Source organism: Anthonomus grandis, chromosome 10, assembly GCF_022605725.1.
Source record: "Anthonomus grandis grandis chromosome 10, icAntGran1.3, whole genome shotgun sequence".
Classification (NCBI taxonomy): Eukaryota; Metazoa; Arthropoda; class Insecta; order Coleoptera; family Curculionidae; genus Anthonomus; species Anthonomus grandis.
Window position 1 is genome coordinate 14157284 of NC_065555.1, and position 21998 is coordinate 14179281.

Here is a 21998-nt window from a genome sequence, read left to right on the forward strand (position 1 = left end):
TAGATTTAATTAAACTTGCACTGGTTCTATTTGCTATTTCTCGCATTTACATTGTATTTCATTAAAGGCCCAAATAAAAGCCCAAATGTCACTTGTATTTATTATTTATTAAACTTCACACTCATTTATAATTAATACTTTCTATTATTACTTTTATAATTGAAGGAGCATACTACTATTATTAGACTAACGTAAAAATTATACAACTACAACGCTCAACGATACGCACCCACCAACGCATCAAACGCTAGTAAACGATTACAAACTTAAAGTTAATGAGAGGGGGCTATGTTGGCGATCGAGGTCAGAGGAGAATTTCCTGGAACCCAATCCCGGTCCGAAAGAGTATTTCGCTGACGGAATATTTTCGGTGCTATACTTATTGAAATTACGGAACATACCGCCCCCCTTGAAAGTACCACCTTTCAACAACAGAAAATTAACAAAGTAATTTCAATTTAAAACTGCTAATTGAACTTAAATCTACTTACTAATACATAATTATAACTAAATTATTCTTTATTACAATTATATTACAAAGGCAAAACACACAATTTTGCAATGGCACGTTTAAATTCACCATGATTAGTTTTAACTAATACAACACGTGTGACGTTATCACTACCAGGATACAACTTCAATACGCGCCCGAGAGACCATTTTAATGGAGGCAAATTTTCTTCTTTCATTAACACAAGGTCTCCTATTTTAATCGACGGACCACTAGAATGTCGCCACTTAGAACGCCTTATTAACTCACTAAGACACTCTCTCTGCCACCTATTCCAAAAATTTTGTACAATTTGCTTCATGTACTGGTACCTATTTAGTCTATTTACATTTACAGTACGCACATCCGGCTCAGGAAGAGCCACCAAAGAATCCCCTACTAAAAAATGTCCTGGGGTCAATGGTAATAGGTCATTTGGATCATTTGACAATGCACTAAGCGGCCGGGAATTAAGACAAGCTTCAATTTGCGTAAAAACTGTTGTTAGCTCTTCGAAAGTTAACGCAGCATTACCCACAATTCGTTTTAAATGATATTTTGCTTGTTTTACGCTCGCCTCCCACAAACCACCAAAACGCGGGGATCTAGGAGGTATAAATTTCCAATTAATACCATCTTGCAATAAATTATTAATTATTTTATTATTGAATTCACTACTTTTAATTTGATTTAAAAATCCTAACATTTCGTGATTTGCGCCCACAAAATTTGTGCCACAGTCAGAATAGATACTCTTACATTTACCACGACGGCTAATAAACCTCTTTAGCGCATTTAAAAAAGAATTGCTTGATAGGTCGGAAACAACCTCTAAATGAACAGCCCGAGTTACGAAGCAAACGAAGATACACAAATATGCCTTTAAAACTTTGCTATTTCGTAAAGTTGATGTTTTAATATTAAAAGGACCAGCATAGTCCACTCCACAATTATAAAACGCTCTAGTAGGCGATATTCTCTCCTCAGGCAATTCACCCATTAAAGTAGTCATATTGTATGGATTTACCTTAAAACATACTATACAATTGCGAAGTACCCTTTTGATGATAGTAATACCTCCTAAAATCCAAAAATTATGCCTTAGATTTGCAAGTAAATTTTGTGCACCCATATGCAAATTTTTCTTATGTTCATAATTAATTATAAGCTTACTGAAATTACAATTTTCCAATATTATAGGAAATTTTTTATCATAAGAAATTGCAGCCTTGCTAATGCGGCCACCAACACGCAAAACAGAATTTTTATCCAAAAAGGGATTTAACGAAATTAATTTACTTGATCGAGAAATAGGTTTATTATTTTGCAAAGCCTTTATTTCATCTGGAAATTCATATGACTGAGATAATTTACACAGTATTATTAATGCCTTATCTAATTCATATGAAGTTAAATTCCCAATCAGTCTATTTTCTGGCTTTAATTTTAAATTATTATAAAATCTTAGACATAAAGCGGTTACTCGTTTAAGTCTGAAAAAACTTGAAAACTTATTTAATAATTCAAACCTTTCTGTAACTGAGTGTAACATATATGTATTTGAATTTTTCATATCCGGTAAGCCTTGCACAAAATTCTCCTTGCCAAAAACAGTCGGCCAATATGAAAAATCTTGCCTTAACCATTTAGGCCCTTGCCACCATAACTTGGAATTTATTAAATTATGTACACTGCATCCCCTAGAAATAAGATCAGCGGGATTTTCTTCACTGGAAACATGATTCCAAGTGCTTATTAATTTATTATTTTGAATTTCAGCGACTCGGTGGCTAACAAAAGTATTCCATTTAGATGGATCTGAAGATAACCATGCCAGAACAATTGTCGAATCTGACCAGCATCTAATTTCATCTATTTCCATTTTTAAAGCATGTCCGTTTTTGTTATTAAACGAGAAAGTAGCAACGCTCCACATAACTCGAGCCTTGGCAAGGTTATAGTTTTCAGAGGCGCTACTCTAGATTTGGCACAAAGAATATGAGTATTCACTTCATTATTTGAAGACACAGATCTCAAAATTAAACAAGCACCATATGCCTTCTCGGAAGAGTCACAAAAGCCATGTATCTCATTTTTTATAGAATGCCAATTTATTGCATGCCTGGATATTACTAAATTATTTAAATAAGGTAAATCTTGATAAATTTTTTGCCAATGCTCATAAATATTTTTGGGAAGGTCTTCGTCCCAATCAAAATTGCCCTTCCATATTTCTTGCATTATTAATTTTCCTAGGATAATAATAGGACCTACTAACCCGAGAGGGTCAAAAACTTTGGATAATATTGACAGAATGTTTCTCTTTGTGACCTTTATAGGACAATCTAGGGATACCACATATTGTAGAGTGTCTTGTTTAATATTCCATATAAGTCCTAATGTTTTAGTAACTTCTTTAACGACTATATACTGCTGTAGATTATTAACCTCTTCTTCTTCAAAAATTTCCTTTTTGTTTGACACCCATTTCCTAAGTTTAAAGCCCCGTTTTTTCAAAATTTCTGATATTTCATTTTTTAATTTAATTACTTCTTCTACTGTAGATCCTCCGCTTAGATAATCATCCACGTAAAAATTATTTATTATTTCATAACATGCTTTGGGATAATTTTTTTCTTGCTCCTTTGCTGCTTCATGCAAACATCTTATTGCCAAATAAGATGCAGGAGTGGTTCCATAGGTAAGCGTATTTAAACGAAAATGTTTGATGTCTTCATTTGGACTACTTCTCCATACTATTCGTTGTAGATTTCTTTGTGCAGGATCGATCCAAACTTGTCTATACATTTTCTCTGCGTCAGCTCCTAAAACAATGTTGTGCTTTCTAAATCTTATTAAAATAGAATACAAATCATCTTGAATGGTAGGTCCTGCCTTTAATACTTCATTTAAACTGATACCTTTATCTGTTTTTGCACTGGCATCAAACACTACGCGCAATTTTGTTGTTGTGCTGTCTTCTTTTACCACCGCATGGTGAGGCATGTAATATACACATTCCACGTTATTTACTATTTCATTTTCATTGAGTTTAGACATATGTCCCAGCTCTTCATATTCCTGTAGAAAATGTGAATATTCATTTTTCAATGCCTGATTTGCATTTAGTTTTCTCTCCAACTTTAAAAATCTTTTTTCTGCCATTTTTAGAGAGGAACCAATATTATTGATATTTCCTTTGGTGGGTAGTTGCACAATAAATCTTCCATCTTTATTATGCTTTGTTGTTGTCATAAATAATTCTTCACACTCCAATTCCTCCTTTTTTAAAATCATTGTTGGCTGAACCTCTTCAAGTTTCCAAAACCTTTCTATTTGTTGGCTAAAATTCTCAGTTACTGATAAGTTACAAAATGTTTGATGTTGACCCTGCTCATCATTATCATTATTATTACTGCAGGGTAATCTTCCAGAAACGATCCATCCAAAACAAGTTTTTTGTAATATTGGCAAATTTTCTTCAATTTTAATTTGCCCATAACTCAATAGTTCATAGAAAACTTCAGCCCCAATTAAAATATCTATTTTTGATGGTATATTGAAAAATGAGTCTGCCAAAACTATGTTGGAGGGAATTTTAAGTTTCTCCTTGTCAACTGATAATGTTGGCAGAGCATTAGTTATTTTGTCTAACACAACACAATTCAAATCTATTTGAAAAGAATTTAATTTTGATTTTACATTAATATTGACACATTTATTAACATTAGTCACAGAACTATTTATACCTATGACCGACACACTTAGCTCCTTTATATTTAAATTTAAAAATGCCGCCAAATCCGTTGTTATAAAATTAGATTGAGAACCGGAGTCCAATAGTGCCCTTACCTCGTGCATATTACCTTGAAAATCTGTGACTAAAACCCTCGCTGTTGAGAGCAAAACTTCACAATTATTTTTATTTATACATGCACTTGATAAGGTATTTATTGAACTATATGAACTAACACTATTTTCAGTCATTTCAAAACTTGATGAGGCATTATTATTAGTTAAATGATTTGATGCATTATTATTATTTGAGTTACCGTTTGTATTACTTAAATTATTATTACTTGATGAATCATTACTACTTCTAGAATTATTACTCGGATTATTTTGTACACTCCTAGAAAAATCAATGTGCAGTAAGCTATTATGAGGCTTGCCACATTTTCGACACCCTCCTAATGTACATCTTGTACTTACATGATTTTGCTTAAAACAATTAAGACACAAATGCAATTTTTTTACTTCAATTATTCGCTCTTGTTCATTTAAACTTAAAAACTTGGGGCATTGATATAGAGGATGTTTATTATTATTAACCTTGCAATATACACACTTTAATTCTTGTGCATTAATGCCTTTATTAGCAGAGAAAAAACTTTGCGAGGCTCTTTGAGAATTAAAATTGTTTTTGAAATTAAAACTAGGTTTACCTGTTGCAGATCCTTGGGACTGATTTGTATTTACTTTGTGTGAATTTACATTTTGTAAAATCTGAACTCTTTCTGTTAAGAAATCCAGAAACTCATTACAAGTTATGATATCTTTTTTAACAATTTTTGATTCCCATTCCCGTCTGGAAATTATATCCAATTTGTTACTAAACATGTATAAGAGTAATGTGTCCCATGAATCGACAGGCTCCTTAAGATTTTTTAGAGCCCTTAAATTTTTTTTAATTGTATCTACCATATTACGTAAATCAATTAAAACATTTTTGCCTATCATAGGCAATTCATAAAGGCTCTTCACATGACTTTGTACTATACATTTTTTATTTTCATATCTTTCCCTCAAAAGTTTAAACGCTACCTCATAATTTAAGTCATTGACTTCAATTGAATGAATTGCCTGCGCAGCATCACCTTTTAGGCACGACTTTAAATAATAAAATTTCTGTACATCAGTGATAGAACTATTTGAGTGAATTAATGCCATAAAAGTGTCAAAAAATCCTACCCAACAATCGTAATTGCCACTAAAAGTAGGTAAATCTAAAGGTGGCAGTTTTACTAGATTCTGATTTGACATACTACTACCAGCCAAATTTAATGTTGGTAAAGTTTCCTTTAACATATCCTTAAACATGCATATTGTTTCAAAAAATGTGTTTTCGAAAGTAAGTCTCGCTTCGCTTTCAGATTCCTCATAATATTCAATTTCTATTTGAACTGCGTTAAATTGATCCCACAAACATTCACATTTAGTGTATCTTTCATTAATAATAATTTTACTTGTGAGACCATCGCAACCCGAAATGAATTCACTGAACCTATCTAATTGTGCACAAATTTGTTTTCTATCACTTTTTAATTTTTTAATTATTTCCTTTCTTTTTTTATTAGAAGCCATTATTACTTATTTAATTTTTATTTAAATTATTTATTTTATTTGTAATTATTGATATATTGTGATTATTGTTTATTCAATTATTATTTGTGTGTATCAAAATTACATAATTTATTTAATAATTATTAAATAATGAGGCGAAGAAAATACCATTTAAAACATTATTACTAAAATCAACAACAGTCAACGCTAACAAAAATTACCACCGCTGCTCTATTAAATTATATATTTAATTAAAAAACTCACCCGGCCGCTGCTGACCTGCCTTACTTCTTAATTGCTTACTATTATAAACACTCCCCAGTGACGCCTCCAATTCAATTATTACGGCCGATCTATTGCACCATGACATCAACTGCTTCCCAACTCGATGAACAACTGGTACCCGTACACTGGATCGAGACTGTTACCAAAACTTGAAAATCACCCTGGAATCTATTTTCTCGGGTCTCAGACAAAACCATCAAACGGCAATCCTTTCTATTCAAAAGCCCTTGCTGGTACTGATGTATTTTCTTCTTTATTACTACTCACAGCGCCACACTTCTATTTGTGATATTCATGTGATATCACGTCGGGGTCACCAAAAAATGTGCTAGATTTAATTAAACTTGCACTGGTTCTATTTGCTATTTCTCGCATTTACATTGTATTTCATTAAAGGCCCAAATAAAAGCCCAAATGTCACTTGTATTTATTATTTATTAAACTTCACACTCATTTATAATTAATACTTTCTATTATTACTTTTATAATTGAAGGAGCATACTACTATTATTAGACTAACGTAAAAATTATACAACTACAACGCTCAACGATACGCACCCACCAACGCATCAAACGCTAGTAAACGATTACAAACTTAAAGTTAATGAGAGGGGGCTATGTTGGCGATCGAGGTCAGAGGAGAATTTCCTGGAACCCAATCCCGGTCCGAAAGAGTATTTCGCTGACGGAATATTTTCGGTGCTATACTTATTGAAATTACGGAACATTAACTATGTTTGCTTAAAAAGTTACCTTAAGCAAAAAACGTGGCTAACTGAAAAATAAGCCTGCCTCTTTATTTGTTCAGAGAATCATTAATATACAATTACAAATAAAAACTTTAACTGAATAAAAATCACTTTAAATACCAGTTATAATAGTTATAGAATAATATAAGGTATCTCACAAAAGTTTAAAAAATCGTTTTATTTAAATTTTTAAGCAAATAAAACAAAACAGAAATTTGGCAGGGTTTCAGACTTAATATGTCGACAAACTAAAACTAAATTTGATAAGGTTTAAACTAAACAAGGCAAACTAGTTCTGATCAAAACAGATACATGTAATAAATTAAACAGGCACCACTGTACTTAAGGAAAAACTTATGCAGATAGAATACCTTTATGTACTTCAACTTATGAAGAAAGAAAAGTCTAGAAGGCATTATGTATTTGTTTGAAGTGGACGAAAGTGAAGTTTTCTTAGTGTCACGCATTCTAATAAAAAATTCACAGGGCTTTCTATAAACCCAACTCAACTCTCTAATTTATGTATGTATTTAGATATAGACAGACCCGCAAAAAGCTGATAAGTACTTACATAAAGGATGTATTAAAAATTATATGTGTCACAATAATCCTTAAAAATGTATCAAAAGACACCAGTTAAACAACAAACTCTAAATCCAGCCAGCAGATCAACTAAAAATCGTTAATTTTATCATGAAATCCTTCTGTTGGTATGTTTGTTGTCACGGGTAACTATATCGACCAACCCAATTACAATGCAGAATTCATAATAAAACAAATAAATTAAATTTGAAACAATCTGTATTTCAAAATTTTATACAAATAAATTATCTAAGAATCTATCACTACTATTATTTTTAATTTACAATTCATACAAGCATCAATTTCATTAATTAGATCATCGATTTCGACTCCCAATTCAACAATAAAAAAAGAACGTTATTGCATTTGCTTGAACGTAATAAATAATGAAATTATAAGTTCATGACTTTTCAGTGTTTTTTTTTTGTCTAAATTATTGATATAACAACTTTAGAAATTAATCACAAAACACCGAGCGTCCTTAAATTAAATTTAAGAAAAATAAAGTTACAATTTGTAAACGACTAAAAGACACACTAACAAAACACTAATAAAGTCTCACTCGCTTTCCGAACTGTGAATTGTCACAGATTCTGGGAGCTGCACGGACTGCGGTTGCGTGGTCTGTTTTATTATGTTCGGACTCATCACTTTTGCGATTATTTGACGACTCTGACCTAAAAGACAAAAGGTTATGGTGTATCCAGTAAGTACAGGACATATATCTTATTAATCAACCTTTCTTAAACGAATTTTATCAAGTTAGGTTCAGTTAAATTAAAATTGTGAAATTTTATAAACCTTCTCCATCCATAACTTTTACGGGAAATTTTTTTTAAAACATTGCTCTCTCTAGCGACAAACCAAGGAACTTGATAACGAATTTCCTAAAACCTCCTGGATTATTCATTACTAAGATATGGCCACACTTTTTAATCCTTTAAAAACATTTCATGATGCATCTAGTTTAATGCTCTTAAAATATTAAATGTTTTAAGTCAATTAGGAAACTAATAAATCCGACTAACGGTCGGCGGTTCGAAGGGATGGCGTTCTCAAGAGTATTAGTGAGTAAAACTTTGTTTTTAATTAACCTTACTCTGAATACTTATAAAAAAGTAAAACCGTTGCATTTTGTATAAGTATAATGATTAACTTGACTTGCAAAAAATAATGTGGCAAAAAAAAGTCTGAGAGAACTTTTGAATTCGAGAAGCAATGGATTATTCCTCTTCTCGTATGCCTTGAACAGCTACTTACATTATAGCATATACTTGATAGAGCATTCGGTAAATTAGCGAGATGTCTAAAAAGCACCTTATTTAATAATTTTTGCGATGCTCAACCCTATTTTATTTTTTTTTTTAATCAGAACAGACATAAAAGTTAAAGACAATTTATTTGTTTAAATGCATATAACTCGAAAAGTATTGGCGGTATAAAAAAAAATTGCTATTAAAAAATGTTGCCTGTCAAATCCGCAACCAAAAAAATCCTTCGGTATGTACCGAAATTTGCAACGGATTTTAAGTTAAAAGCGCTTGACGAAATAAATGAGAAATAACTGCATAATGGCTATTTCTATAGTGTAGAAATGGTCCAATAGTTGGAACCTTTGGTGTGACATTCAAATCACGAGACAGTTTTACCACTAACCAAAACTCTTTATTTTATTCTGGACACGTGTTTCGCTAACGATGTTAGCATATTAGGGAGAATATTAAACTGGAAATATTAAAACTCAGTTACAGTCAGAAATATATTTTTATTCATTACAATTTGTAGCAACTATACAACTTAATAAATTATAGCAGACACAACAGATATCAATTAAAATCAAATGTGACAAATAAAGGACAACTCCGCGATTATAATACAACCGATTCATAGCTCTGTAGGATCTCCATAGTTATCTAAAGCAACCCAAATTAAATACTAAGTATAATCCTAATGATAATAATAAGATGAGGTCAAAATCCCGGCCAAGCACATAAACCCAAGCCTCAAAGACATAACATCGATTATTATATTAAATTAACATACACAAACACTAACATTATTAAATTAAGCAAATTTTAAATAATCAATCAATCAATACAACAAATAACAAATTACAAAAAATAATAAAGAGAAAAGAATCATCAGTCAGTAATTTGTTCTTGCAAGAACTTATGTTTATTATATTCTGTGAATTTCCATAGTGACACAAATTTTGCTTCGTTGAAGATATTATTCCAGATTCTTGTTATCATAAAACTGAACGACTTTTGAAAATTTGTTGAACGATGTTAGCGTATTAAATAGTCCTCAATATAGCGAGCGTAATAAGGATGATCCCCGAGTATAAATAGTTGATATAAATAAGGGGGCATTTTGATTTTAAAAATTCTATATAAAACTATTTTAGTGAAACTTGGTTGGCCATACATATTATAGAATTATTATTTAAATAGGAAGTTATATATTGCCGGTATGGTATGTTATAAAAAAAAACACATACAAGTATTTTGTAATTTTTGAATGGATTTGGACGTTTTATTATTTAAACAGCCGTGATAAATATCATTACCATAATCAAATAGCGATAAGACTAGCGTATTTAAGACTATCATTAATATTTACTATTTGACTTTTATTCTCTCCAAACAAACATGACTTTGTAGCATTAAGTTTTAGGTTGTTACTTTATGCATAAATATTAATATTATTAAGACCTACTTTCATCCTATTTTGAAAATTGTCTATTTGATTATAATTAAATAAGATATATAGTTGCGAGTCATCTGCAAATTGTAGCAGTTTAGAACACCAGTAGTTACTAGTGGATGGCCAGATTCAATTTTGTTCGGTCCATTATTAAGTACACACTGAATACGTCTAGCTAAATATGATTTTAACAACATCTTCAGAAAAACTATAGTTGTGCAATTTAACGGACATTTTATGAACTTAAATGTTAAAAGCGTTGCTGAAATTTAATAAACAACGGCAGGTAATGTCTTTCTTTTCTTGGTTAAATCTTCATTTACCAGGTTGCGTATTTCCAAAACCTAATATTGTACAACGCCCGCAAGTTTTCCTCGATTGTTATTGGTCAATTCGAAATCTAGTTGGTTACAATGCTCTACTTCAAAATCTAATACGATACAACGCCGCCACAATATTAAATAGGATTTTACCATTAGACTCCTAAATATATTCGAGTACAGCGCCAAGCCGCTAAATCTAATAGACATGCAACACCAAAGTCATTTATTTACATTTAAACACTCATAACATAACCTTAAATATTTCAATGCTGTTATTGGTGCAGGTATCATTAGTTTTTAGTTTTGTTTCTATTTGTTTTTGTGAATTAAAATCTGTGAAAACATGGAAGAGTTTGTTGGAACAAGCAGTATTTATTGTAGGAGTAGTGGATATTGTGGAGTTTCGTGATAGAGAATATTATAAGGCTGTTTTACGCCTAAAACTGCCGGGAAAAAAGGATGCTGACTCAACCTGTGATGTCTTTAACATTAAGTGTAATGAATGGATTAAAGCCTTTTCGGCTTTGACAAAAACGCAGTGGGTAGTCAAACAAACATTACCACATTTACAAAAACTTTTATTTCGAAAGAGGTATGCATGCAATCACATTAATTTTAACAAAATTAGCCAAGAAGAACGAAGTCTACTAAAACTAAGGGTAAAGAATGTGAGGCTTCCGTGGATATTAAAATTTTAAAAATTACGAGTAATAAAAATACCATAAGAAATGGACGTGCTTTTAAAAAAATGATTCTCCGCAGAAATTACGGTAAGTCAAATAATATTTTATTTCAGTAGGTATAATAAGTAATACAGTGCGTCCGTTATGACTCGTAACTCGTTAGGTATGCTAAAAGGTGCTTTTGGTAGGTTTATTTATTTAATTTTTTTAAATGTTCATTTTTAGTTTCCCTGTATTACTAATGGAGTATTATGGGGATTCTGTAAAAATATATTTATACAAATAAAAACATTTTTGGCAAAAAAGATCTGCCACTCTACCCGATTTTGATATTAGGAAGGGGTTGTTGTTAAAAAAATAGCCTTAAAATAACTTTAAAATTTTATTCAGTTCAAAGCTATGGTAATGCGATACTATTATTGATGCTTTGTTCGCTTTAACTTAATTATAGAAGCCATTTTTTAATATAGTTGTTTTTTTAATATAGTTGTTTTCTTATTTGAAACAAAATTTCCTTTTTTTTTTGTCAATTACCAAAGAACATAAGACAGTGGTGGCTGATTTAAGAAATGAGCTTGAAAGGATTTGTGATTTAGCCATAAATGAAACCAGTAACATCAACCTTATTAAAGTATTCAAAACTTTACAAATTCTTTAAAAAAAATTAAAACTGATAGCCAACTGGACACATTTCTGGCAACAAAGAGTTCAGTATTCAGGCAAGGGCGTGTTATAAAAATTCAGCCAACGGCTCGTACCAGAAGAAATATGCGCCTTGGATCAAAATCTGGCGCCAAAAAAATTCAAAGTGGTAGGCCAGCTAAGAGGCGACATTCCTTGGCAGCTAATATTACATCAAATACTCCTAATGCCAAAAAATATTTTTTTTTTTTGTAAATAAATAAATAATTAAGTAGATAATTTAGGTACTTTATTAGATTTTTAATTTTTCCTAAATTAAGTAAAATAAAATATTAACCTATCGGCAAGTTTGTGTTTAACATTTTGGATGAGCAAAAAAACACTAACTTCTTAATTATGTGTTGCAGTCTATTAGATTTAGCGGCTTGGCGCTATACTCGAATATATTTAGGAGTCTAATGGTAAAATCCTATTTAATATTGTGGCGGCGTCGTATCGTATTGGATTTTGGAGTAGCGTTGTAACCAACTAGTTTTCGAATTGACCAATAACAATCGGCGTTGTACAATATTAGGTTTTGGAGATACGCTACCAAGGTTGACCAGGCATGTACTAGTGCTAAAGTTCTTTCTAAACCCGGACTGGCAAGGCGGAAATAAACATATAAAATCGGAAAACGATACAATCTATTTAAATATATGCTTTTCCAATCTTTTTGAAACTAATGGCAAAATACTGAGGCCTAATTTCTTTTAAATTAGATATTTTGGTCGCAAAAGTATAGTAGCTTTATTCTGTTATGGGTATTGTTTCTGTAATATACAAGAAGTATTAATAATATTTATTAAAGGTTTCTTACAATATGAAAAACAAAATTTAATATTAATAATTGACAAATCATCTTCACCTGCAGCATTGGGGTTAATAAAATCTAAAATTCGTATTAAATATTCTTTATTAATTAAAGTGAACTTCAACTTGGACGTAAATGACTTGCGTCTATTTTAAATTGTGTATGCTATATAAAGATAGTTAACAAAATAATATAATAAACATCCTGAAATTTTTGAAACATATCGCAGTTATTATTAGAACATTTACTTAAATTTAATTTACGAGCATTTTTCCAAAATTCTTTTGCCTATTTATTGGAAATTGATTTAAAGGATGCAATTTTTCCTTTTGTTGTAATTTGACATCAGTTTTATGTTGTAAAAATGTTTGATAGCCTTATTCGTATGTTTCATAAGTAATTTAATGTTAGACGTGATCCACGATGTAAATGGTAATTGTTAAAATATTTTTTTGCTTTAAGAGAGCATGCTTATTAATTAAAACATTATTTTACTATAAAGATATTTAATTTGTCATTAGCATTGTAATAAATGAGATACCAAATTAACGCATGAGCATTCCTCTCAGACGGATCATAATGAGAGACGTGCGTAAATGAAACAATGTTCAGAAACCGTCTCTGAAATACAAAGTGGATCGAAACTTTAAGGAGCTGGTACCTTACTGGATATGATAAATTCCAATAGACCAGAATTATCTCTAGCAAAGTATACCCAATGATATGTCCAAACACTTTTTGTCGCCTCTCTATAAATATAGGCTCTATATATGCCTATATTTACAGTAACTTTGGACCGCCGTAAAAATTTATTAGCGAAGATATCACCAACGGTACCAAAGCCATTTCCTTTCTAATTGGTTTCAGAACGAAATTAGCATTTTTTTGCATCCCTATATATACCAGTGCGCTTAAAAGCATGTATATACTGTTATCCTACATACAAGTATTTGCTTAGTTTTAGAGTTTATTATTATTTATTCATAACTAATTCCGGCATGCACTTGTAAGAGTGCAAGTGTGCAGCTGCTAGAGTAAGATGCATAAGTTTCTCTAAATGTAGTTGATTAATTGAGTGCATTACGAGGGTTTCTATTAATAGTTCTGGACTAATAATGAAAACACAAATATTTATAAACAAAATTGTTTTTTTTGTCTTTCAAAATATTCTCCATGTTAATCAATACACTTTTGCATGCGTTTGAACAAATTTTCGAAGCACTTTTTCCACTCCGATTGAGGTAACACCAAAATATGCGTTTTGAATCCATCAACTGCTTCTTCGGGTCTCAAAAATTGTTGACCACGTAATTTATTTTTGATATATAGGAACGTATCACGACTGTACGGAGGATGAGCCATCAATTTGATGTTTTGGCCAATAAAAAATTCCTTTGTTTGAGCCGATGTGTGAGAACTATCATTGTCACGACGAAGAATGATTCGCCTCTTCTTTTGCTTTTTTCGAATTTCTCCTATTACTTCTGGCAAAAAAGTGGTCGTGTACCATTCAAAATTGATCGTCCTACGTTTTTCTAATTTCATTGTCACCTCGTCACCGATAATGCCGAAGAAACAAGCAATGGTCAATAGGCTTCTTCCACGAACAACTTTTTTTGGATTTGGGTCATCTTGAAGACCCAGACAGTCGATTGCTGTTTTGTTTCAGGCTCATATGCATAGATCCATGTTTCGTCACCTGTGTTATTATAAAGCACCTTTAAGGTATTTTTTCAACATTTCGTTGCACCAATCAATACGAGCTTTCTCTTGAGCGATTGTCAGGTTATGCGGGATCCACCGTGCACTAATTCTTTTACGGACAAATTTTCATGCAGTATCTTATTGATGTTTCTCGTATCAATGCCCAAACAAGCCTCAATGTTACTGTATGTCATATGACGATCTTGTTTTATCAATTCACCCACAGCATCGATATTTTCTGGCACAACAACCGATTTGGGACCTTTCATGGAATTCGTCGAGGAGCGAACTTCGACCATGATTAAAGTCGTTATATCAGTTTTTTTACAGTGCTATAGATAGTCGTTTGTCACTGTATAAAGAATTAAGTTCATCGATACACTCTTGTCTTGATAATACACGTCGAAAGTATGAAAAATAATTGCTCTAAACTCTTCACGAGTTAATTTCATTTTCATTTTCACAAGACAAATCGCCGATAAAATATTCTGAAGAAGGTTATATTCAACAATGTTAAGTTTTTAATAAAAATGTCAGGTGGGGCCTGTCAATAGTCACTCTTACCAAGGCCAGAAATATAAACAGCAACCTTTGTAATATAAATATAGAGAATACTACCTAGTTAAAAAAGACGTAGCACGAAGGAGAAATAAATAGAAAAACATTGTGTTGTTGTGCCATGAAATGCGTTTTAATTGAAACAGCTTTCCTCCTGAAGATCGATTCTTCACAAATAAATTTTTAAACTGGCGCAAAGTTACAAATATTAGGAGAGGCGATAAAAAATCATATTTTGAAATACATATGCAACTAATAATTTGTTTACTATAATGAAGTTAACATTGAAAAAAACTGTTTTCTAACTGCGAATTAATTAAGATAATAAAAATAGAATTATATCACGTAAAAACAGTATACTATGAAAGCAGCCATGATGCAGTTATTTCGTATTTTTTTCATTCAACGCTTGTAACTTGAAATCCGTTACGAATTTCGATATATAACAGGCGACCTTGTTTTTTGGCTATTTTTATGTGCGACATGTTTTTTCGGTACGACCAATACTTTTCGCGTTATTTGCATTTAAACAATTAAATGGTATACATATAATATTTTGTTGCCTGTTCTAATTAAAAAATAATTATCAAAATCGTATTAGGCATCGCAAAAAATATAAAATAAAATGCTTTTTAGTCACCTTGTTGTATTTTATAACTTTTGCTCTTAGCGAATGGACTATTAACATGGGTGGAATAAATTAATATCTACAAGACTAGAACGATTTGCAAAGAACGCCTCTACCATTGTAGAATAATGATTCTGAAATCCTCGGAAAATTGTATTTTTCTCGCACATTATACGCAGCAGAACTTACCTTTCTGATTTTGAGCAATCGGTATAACCTTTACGCCCTGTAAAGATTTAATATTGATGGCTGTACCCTGGAAACCGGCGGGGAGTAAGATTTGTTGCGCGAGGATCTGACCCCCTTGGCCCTGACTGGCTAGTACCACCCTTTGGCCGCTGGCGGCGTTGCTTGTCTGTAACCGGATAGGTTGGTTTCCCAAAACGATATGTCCTGAAAAAATATTTAAGATTAACCTAAATAGAGTACATAATATGTGTTAATCTTAAATAGAAACAATATTTAAAATTAGTAGAAATAGAGACGCAATCGGATTCCTTCGACAAGTCACGAAAGAGAGACCCCACAAATAAACTTGCCTCAAAACCATAATAGATAGCTTCAATTAAAGTTGTGGATGCATTTCTGTAGATCTGCTTTTCCTATACACAAATTGGTTTCATTAGGCTCAAAATATGAACTTATTTGAAAAGTGATAATTTCTTTAAATTTTTTCCAATTAGAGGCATTATAGAAATTGGTCTGTAATTTACAATTTGGTTGAAATCCCAATCTTTGTGCAATGCTACAATTTTGAGATTTTAAACGATTGTGGAAAAGTCCCTTCCAAAATGCAGTCATTAAATAATTTTTTTAGATGTCTTATGAGTACAGTTGTAATTCTCTTAAGTATATTAACAATCATGCCATAAATATCACAACTTGCTGTTTTTTTTATTTATTATGTACCCCTATTATGGCATTACGAACATTAAGACTGTACATTTATATTTTGTAAATAGGAAAAAAATGTATTAGTAGGTGCTAAATTTGATATTATGTTGTTTGCGAATTGATAAACAAATGTTTTGAAATCAATAGGGCTTAAGTTTGATTTATTCCCGGAGACTCCCAGATAGCTGTTTACTATATCCCACATGGCTTATATTTATTAGATTTGGATTGTAAATATTTATTATTAGTCTGTTTTTTGGCTTCATCTATTTTATTAAGATATAGAGATCTATATTTATGGGAGGTATCTCTATTTTTATCTGTTGGATGTTGCATATAAAATGATCTAATAAAATTAAACGTCTCCCGTGGATTAAACCATTTAATACTTAACTTGGGATATTCATTCTATATTTAAAGAATTATCATACAGAAATTTGTAACTTGATCTCTCAGTAAATGAAAAAATATCCAAACCGTCCTACTTCTGTAATTGGTCTATACTTAAGTATTTCTGATTTCTTATGTGTAAAATCTAATGTTATATGTATACTGATGAGATTACCATGATCAGAGAGTTATCAATGAGTTCTGTAACATATCCATTTTTTCGATTTGTCAAAATATTATCTATGCAGTTATTTTTCCTGGTTTTATTTGTAATTGTTGGTGTAAAGCCAAATCACAGCATTAAACTGTAATAATCCATACAAATTTTATCATATACGTTCAAATTCAAATTGTTTATTCATTTTACATGATAAAAATTAAAAATTTTTAGTCTTTTTAATCTAAATTAATACTAAGAGCATTAATTTGGTAGAGTAATCAATATTCTCAACTAAGAAATTTCCAGCCTTTTAGATCCACATAAATATTAATAGTTTATTTACCAAGTTAGTTATTAATACTTCAATTACCCTCAATTTCAAAATGAAACTATTATGGAACTAAATAAAAATTTTTATTTGAAGAATTTATTCTTTTCAAGATTTAAAATATCTTACAATAAGATAGGCTACTCTTAATTTTCTGAAAGCCAAATCATAAAAATTAAATAATTTTTAAGTCCAAATCAATATCAATATATTAGCTATACCCCAAATTTTAAGTCTTTTAAGGGAAAATCAATTTTTGTATTATTTAAATAGATTAACTTGCTTAAACTTGAATTCAAAAATACAATAGATATAAAGCCAGCTTGCGAGCCTAGAAATATGCTAATGTCTAACTAACTAAACTAATACTGAGAGTATTGATTTCATAGACAATTTAGACAGACTTAAAAGGCTCCAAATTTCTTGATAAGAAAATTCTTAATCAAGAAGAAAAAATCAATTCTGTCAGCATCGAAAAACCCCGTATAGAAATACTCTTCTGTTCAAAAGCCAAATCAGTAAGTTTTTTTATATTATTAAATTAAATTATATATTAATAATTTCGTAATACCCCAAATTTCAAATCTCTTCAATAAAACCAATTCTGCTAGTATTAAAATACTCTAAATTTTGCATAACGTCCAAAAATAGAAATATACTCAATTTCGGCCTTTCAACCTCAAATGAATGCTGATGGTGTGAAAAAAAAATTCTAGTCTTGTAAGGCGAAATACATTCTGCCAACTGTGATCTGCGGCATTTTAGACCCAAATCACTACTCTACGTTTACTCCAAATCATAATAAATCCACAAAACCATCAGTTGATTTTCCATCATACCTTTTTAAGACAAACTTTCTCATTCCAACAGGCTAATCGTTATCAAAAATTTTACAGTGAAGCCTGATTTGTAAGACGAGTGCATCAACACTCGTTGCACAACAATTGGAGGAGTTTCGATTCTAAATTTCGTGCAATCAATTATTGCACTGCAGTTTAGATACGTCCTGAATTAAGTTGGCATTGTGTTTGGAATTGGTTTATTTACTTAGCCAAAAAAAACATGATTCTATAAAAATTCTCGAAAGGTTACCAGTCATATGTACTTTCCAAAAGTTGTTCGTTTGAAATTTCGACTTTATCATCTACTACTTATTGGTCTAATTTTTCATCAGTACTTAGAGCACATTAGAGAATTAATACAAATTGAAAGAAGTCGTCCATATTCTCAAAGAGACCCTGATATAAATAAATCAAAGGAGAACAACACAAAGTCTCGGTCTCAAAAAAATTCTTTAATTTGTTAGAGTGGTGACACGTGTTTCGCTCCTAAGAGCATCATCAGACCTAAAAAATAATGTAAACAAAACTTAATAAAATTACAAAAAAACCTTAAAGTAAAACAAAAAAGTATACCTCAAGAAGGTTAAAAACACGCCCGACTGGGTCAAATATACACACACACTGAACGGTAAAATATAAGTTTAAAAAACGGACGTCACAAATATATAAAAAACAATAACATAGAACTTGAATACAAGAAAATAATAAAATGTAAAAAGGAACAATCGAGATTTGAACCTACAACCTTGCAGAAAGACTGTTACCGTTTGCTGCGTTGACCGCTAGGCCACACCGTTCATGCGATAGCTTGAAAAGAAAGGAGGGGACTACAAGATGTTATTAAAAATGAGTTCCGGCTCAAAATAGAACACGTCATTAACGCAAGTTAAAACTGGACTCTTCTTCGCTCTTGTAATCTCTAGAAGATTGTCCTTGCCTAAAGCTTTTTGCCCTTCTGGCAGTCATGAACCACTGCCACATTATTGGGGTAGGAAAAATTATGACCTGTTGAGAGTAAATGATTGGCAAACGCTGACTTGGTCTCGACAATATCGGTGGCTTTAAACTTGTTCACCAGTCCTAGACGTTCTTGTACCCTTGTTGAAATTTTCCTCCCGGACTGTCCCACATAAATCGTAGGGTAATCGGCACAATGCAAACTATAAACTCCCGATTTCGAAAGCGGATCTGGCTTATCCAAAGGTTTAACCAGATTTTGCTTTACGGAATTAGAAGTCTTAAAAGCGATTGAGATGTTAAAAGGTTTAAAGAATTTCGCCACCCCTTGGGAAATACCTCCAAAGTAAGTTAAACATCTAAAATTTTTATATTATTACGTTCCCTTTCCTCCTGATGTACAATGTGGTACGAAAGTTTGTACTTATTAAAAAACCTAAAATATAGTTTTTTGAAACTTGATATATACATATATAAATTAAACTTTGCTTGACTTGTATTAACTCCTATCTCTATCAAGTTTCAAAAAACTATATTTTAGGGTATAATTTCTCTGTACACCACACCCTTGAGTATGAACTATTGCATAATATGCCAATCTTAGTATATCAATGGAGATACCATTTCTAAGTACATATATATATTTATTAAATATACTTCAGCTTAATAATTGAAGTTTAGAGTAAAGCTCTATCTCACAAAACCGCGCCAGTTAAAAGGGATCATTATTGCGAAACTCTCTTAAAATTAAAACAATGAGATTTGCTTTTACCTCATTTAGCAAGAACCTATTTGCGCAAAACCAGTCTTGTGCCCTACTCTGTATCTCCATGGGTTCTTCCATTGCTGGTTTCGTTTAGCCCTGGTTTCATTTAAAGTCATTTATATAAATGAGAAATAAAATACAGGGCAGAAGTATGTTTTATGTTTTGAAACTCCTCAATTATGGCTGAGACTAGATTGAAAATGTCTAAGGTTGTATTTCTTTGTTTTCTAAAGCCAAACTGTTGTTGGGAGAAAAGTGTTGAAAGAAATTTTGTTATTTTAATGGCCATACATTTAAAAAATTTAGACACAATAGGCAGTAGTTCTACATAATTTTTTAAATTTTATTAAAGTTCTAACATTAAAAGTCCAAATCTATTTCTAGGTTATAAAAATCTTTTCTAGGGATAAAAAAGTATTTTATCCCTAGAAATGTGTTTTTTTTAAAGAAATTTTTTACTATTTCAAAGTCTAATTTTTTCTCTTAAAAAATTGAAAAATCCTGAAATAGGGGTCTATGAATTTTGCTAGAAGAACCTGCGTTCCAATTTTCTCATACCTTGCTTTTTTGTTTTCACAAATATGAGCAGTTGTCCCTCATAATTACATTTTTTTTAAAACATAATTAGTTCAATTTCCGGGGTTAATATCTTCACTTTTAAAAACTTTTGTATGAAATCCTGAAATAGGGGTCTAATGATTTTGTTCGAATCTCCAAATTCCTATCTTTCTGGGATTTATAAGCAGATTCGTCTCTTTAATCTCTGAATTCCAGAAAACAGATCTAATATATAAATCCCATAAGAATATCATTATTTTTTATTAAATAAAATTTACCTGTTTGACAAGTAGTCGTATTTGCATTATTCCCTTTAGCCTGGCTAGAAAATATAACTTGTTGAGGTCCTTGATTTTTAATGGCAGTGGAGCTGAAAACGATATTTCCTGATTGGTTTAAAACACTGGTGGAGCTCTGCGTTTGATTGGTTTGCCCTTTTTTTGCTACTCCACCTTGTATTACCAACGAAGAGCTTGTTGGCGTTGAATTGGGATGAGTCTAGAAAAATTAAATCAATTAGAAGATTATTAAAGCTTTATACTTTATACTCTTATGTTTCTAGATATCGAAACCAACCTGGCTCATACCGGTTCAAGCTCGAATTATGTAAAGTTTTAAAGATCGAATTAGACTGATCTTTTAACTGCCAGAACAACATTTAATTTTAATATAAAATCGAGGTTCCAATACGGTTAAATTTGTAAAAAAAATATACTGCGGTCTCTAACGTAATTTTATCATTAATAAAGTACTAACTTTTCATAAATATATGACTTAATTAAGAAAAATATATTAGTCTAAAAAATTATTTCCTTATCTAGTATTAAAAAAAAATCTAATTAAATTAAAAAGAGACGGCTATTTTCATGCAAGCTTCTAATTAAGGAACCAAAGTATACTCTCATTAATATTACCTTAATTAAAAAACTTTTTAAATATACAAAGTCATCAAATATAAAGAGTGTTCCAGCTAAAACTAAATTAATTTAATGTTTCCTTTGATAGAACTCGAATAAATGGTTTAATAAGAGTTATGATAAAAGAAATAGATTTTTTTTCTAAAAGCTTTGCCCATTTAAGAAAAAGAACATTTTTTAACAATGTTTTTAAAAAAGATTTATTTTATTATATTATCACTTCTTCTTTAACTACCACATAAAAACCAACATAATGCTTACTTGAACTATCACATTTTGTCCGTGCAAACTCTGTATGCCAGACTTGCTGGCTAGTAAAACGGGTTTTCCATCGAGAGTTGTTAAATTCAAATTGGCGGTATTTAGCATCCGTAAACCGCTGTTAAAATTAGCCGCTCGATTTCCCGTCTTGTTTTGTACTTTAATTGTCTGGCCGCCGACCATCACTTTGGGTTGAAGGCTCTTTTGACCCTCAGTTGCCATCAGTTTCGCGTTTACCAGCTGCTGGTTTATGGTTTGAGGTTTTGGTTGCTGGTTGCGACCGATTGGGGCATTTCTTTAATAGAAAAATGAAAAAAGCTACAGTTTATAGATATATGGAAGAATCTTATCCTATTTGAATTAATATAACAGAAATTAT

At 31.1% G+C, this 21998-nt stretch overlaps 3 protein-coding genes across 3 annotated transcripts in view; all 3 read right to left on the reverse strand.

The window, feature by feature from the left end:
* The window catches only part of LOC126741039 (arylalkylamine N-acetyltransferase 1-like), a 44585-nt gene extending 37079 nt beyond the window's left edge, over positions 1 to 7506 (reverse strand). The window contains exon 1 of the mRNA XM_050447311.1: positions 7439 to 7506. The gene's annotated coding sequence lies outside the window, so the exon portion shown is untranslated. The remainder of the gene's footprint in view (positions 1 to 7438) is intronic.
* On the reverse strand, positions 273 to 4351 carry LOC126741407 (uncharacterized). The gene is made up of 3 exons (XM_050447808.1): positions 4240 to 4351; positions 2846 to 4161; positions 273 to 422 (listed from the first exon to the last, which is right to left on the reverse strand). Exons 1-3 carry the CDS (start codon positions 4349 to 4351, stop codon positions 273 to 275), a joined length of 1578 nt encoding a protein of 525 aa, XP_050303765.1.
* A 144-nt stretch (positions 7507 to 7650) lies between the features above and the next one.
* LOC126741408 (mucin-4-like) overlaps positions 7651 to 21998 on the reverse strand; it is a 40171-nt gene continuing 25823 nt past the window's right edge. Inside the window, exons 7-10 of the mRNA XM_050447810.1 lie at positions 21620 to 21914; positions 20720 to 20939; positions 15736 to 15939; positions 7651 to 8126 (exon numbers count right to left, since the gene is read on the reverse strand). Of these exons, the coding sequence (XP_050303767.1) occupies positions 8008 to 8126; positions 15736 to 15939; positions 20720 to 20939; positions 21620 to 21914 (838 nt within the window). The 3' untranslated portion in view covers positions 7651 to 8007. The remainder of the gene's footprint in view (positions 8127 to 15735; positions 15940 to 20719; positions 20940 to 21619; positions 21915 to 21998) is intronic.

What these genes read in the sequence shown, in the direction of transcription:
- LOC126741407 (XM_050447808.1), bottom strand. Translation starts at nt 4,351, where the DNA reads ATGCACGAGGTAAGGGCACTATTGGACTCCGGTTCTCAATCTAATTTT. An exon ending in GCTAAGTGTGTCGGTCATAG is followed by an intron (nt 4,162 to 4,239) that starts GTATAAATAGTT and finishes CTTTTCAAATAG; the next exon opens with ATTTGAATTGTGTTGTGTTA. An exon ending in AAGACACTCTACAATATGTG is followed by an intron (nt 423 to 2,845) that starts GTATCCCTAGAT and finishes TGTTGTTGAAAG; the next exon opens with GTGGTACTTTCAAGGGGGGC.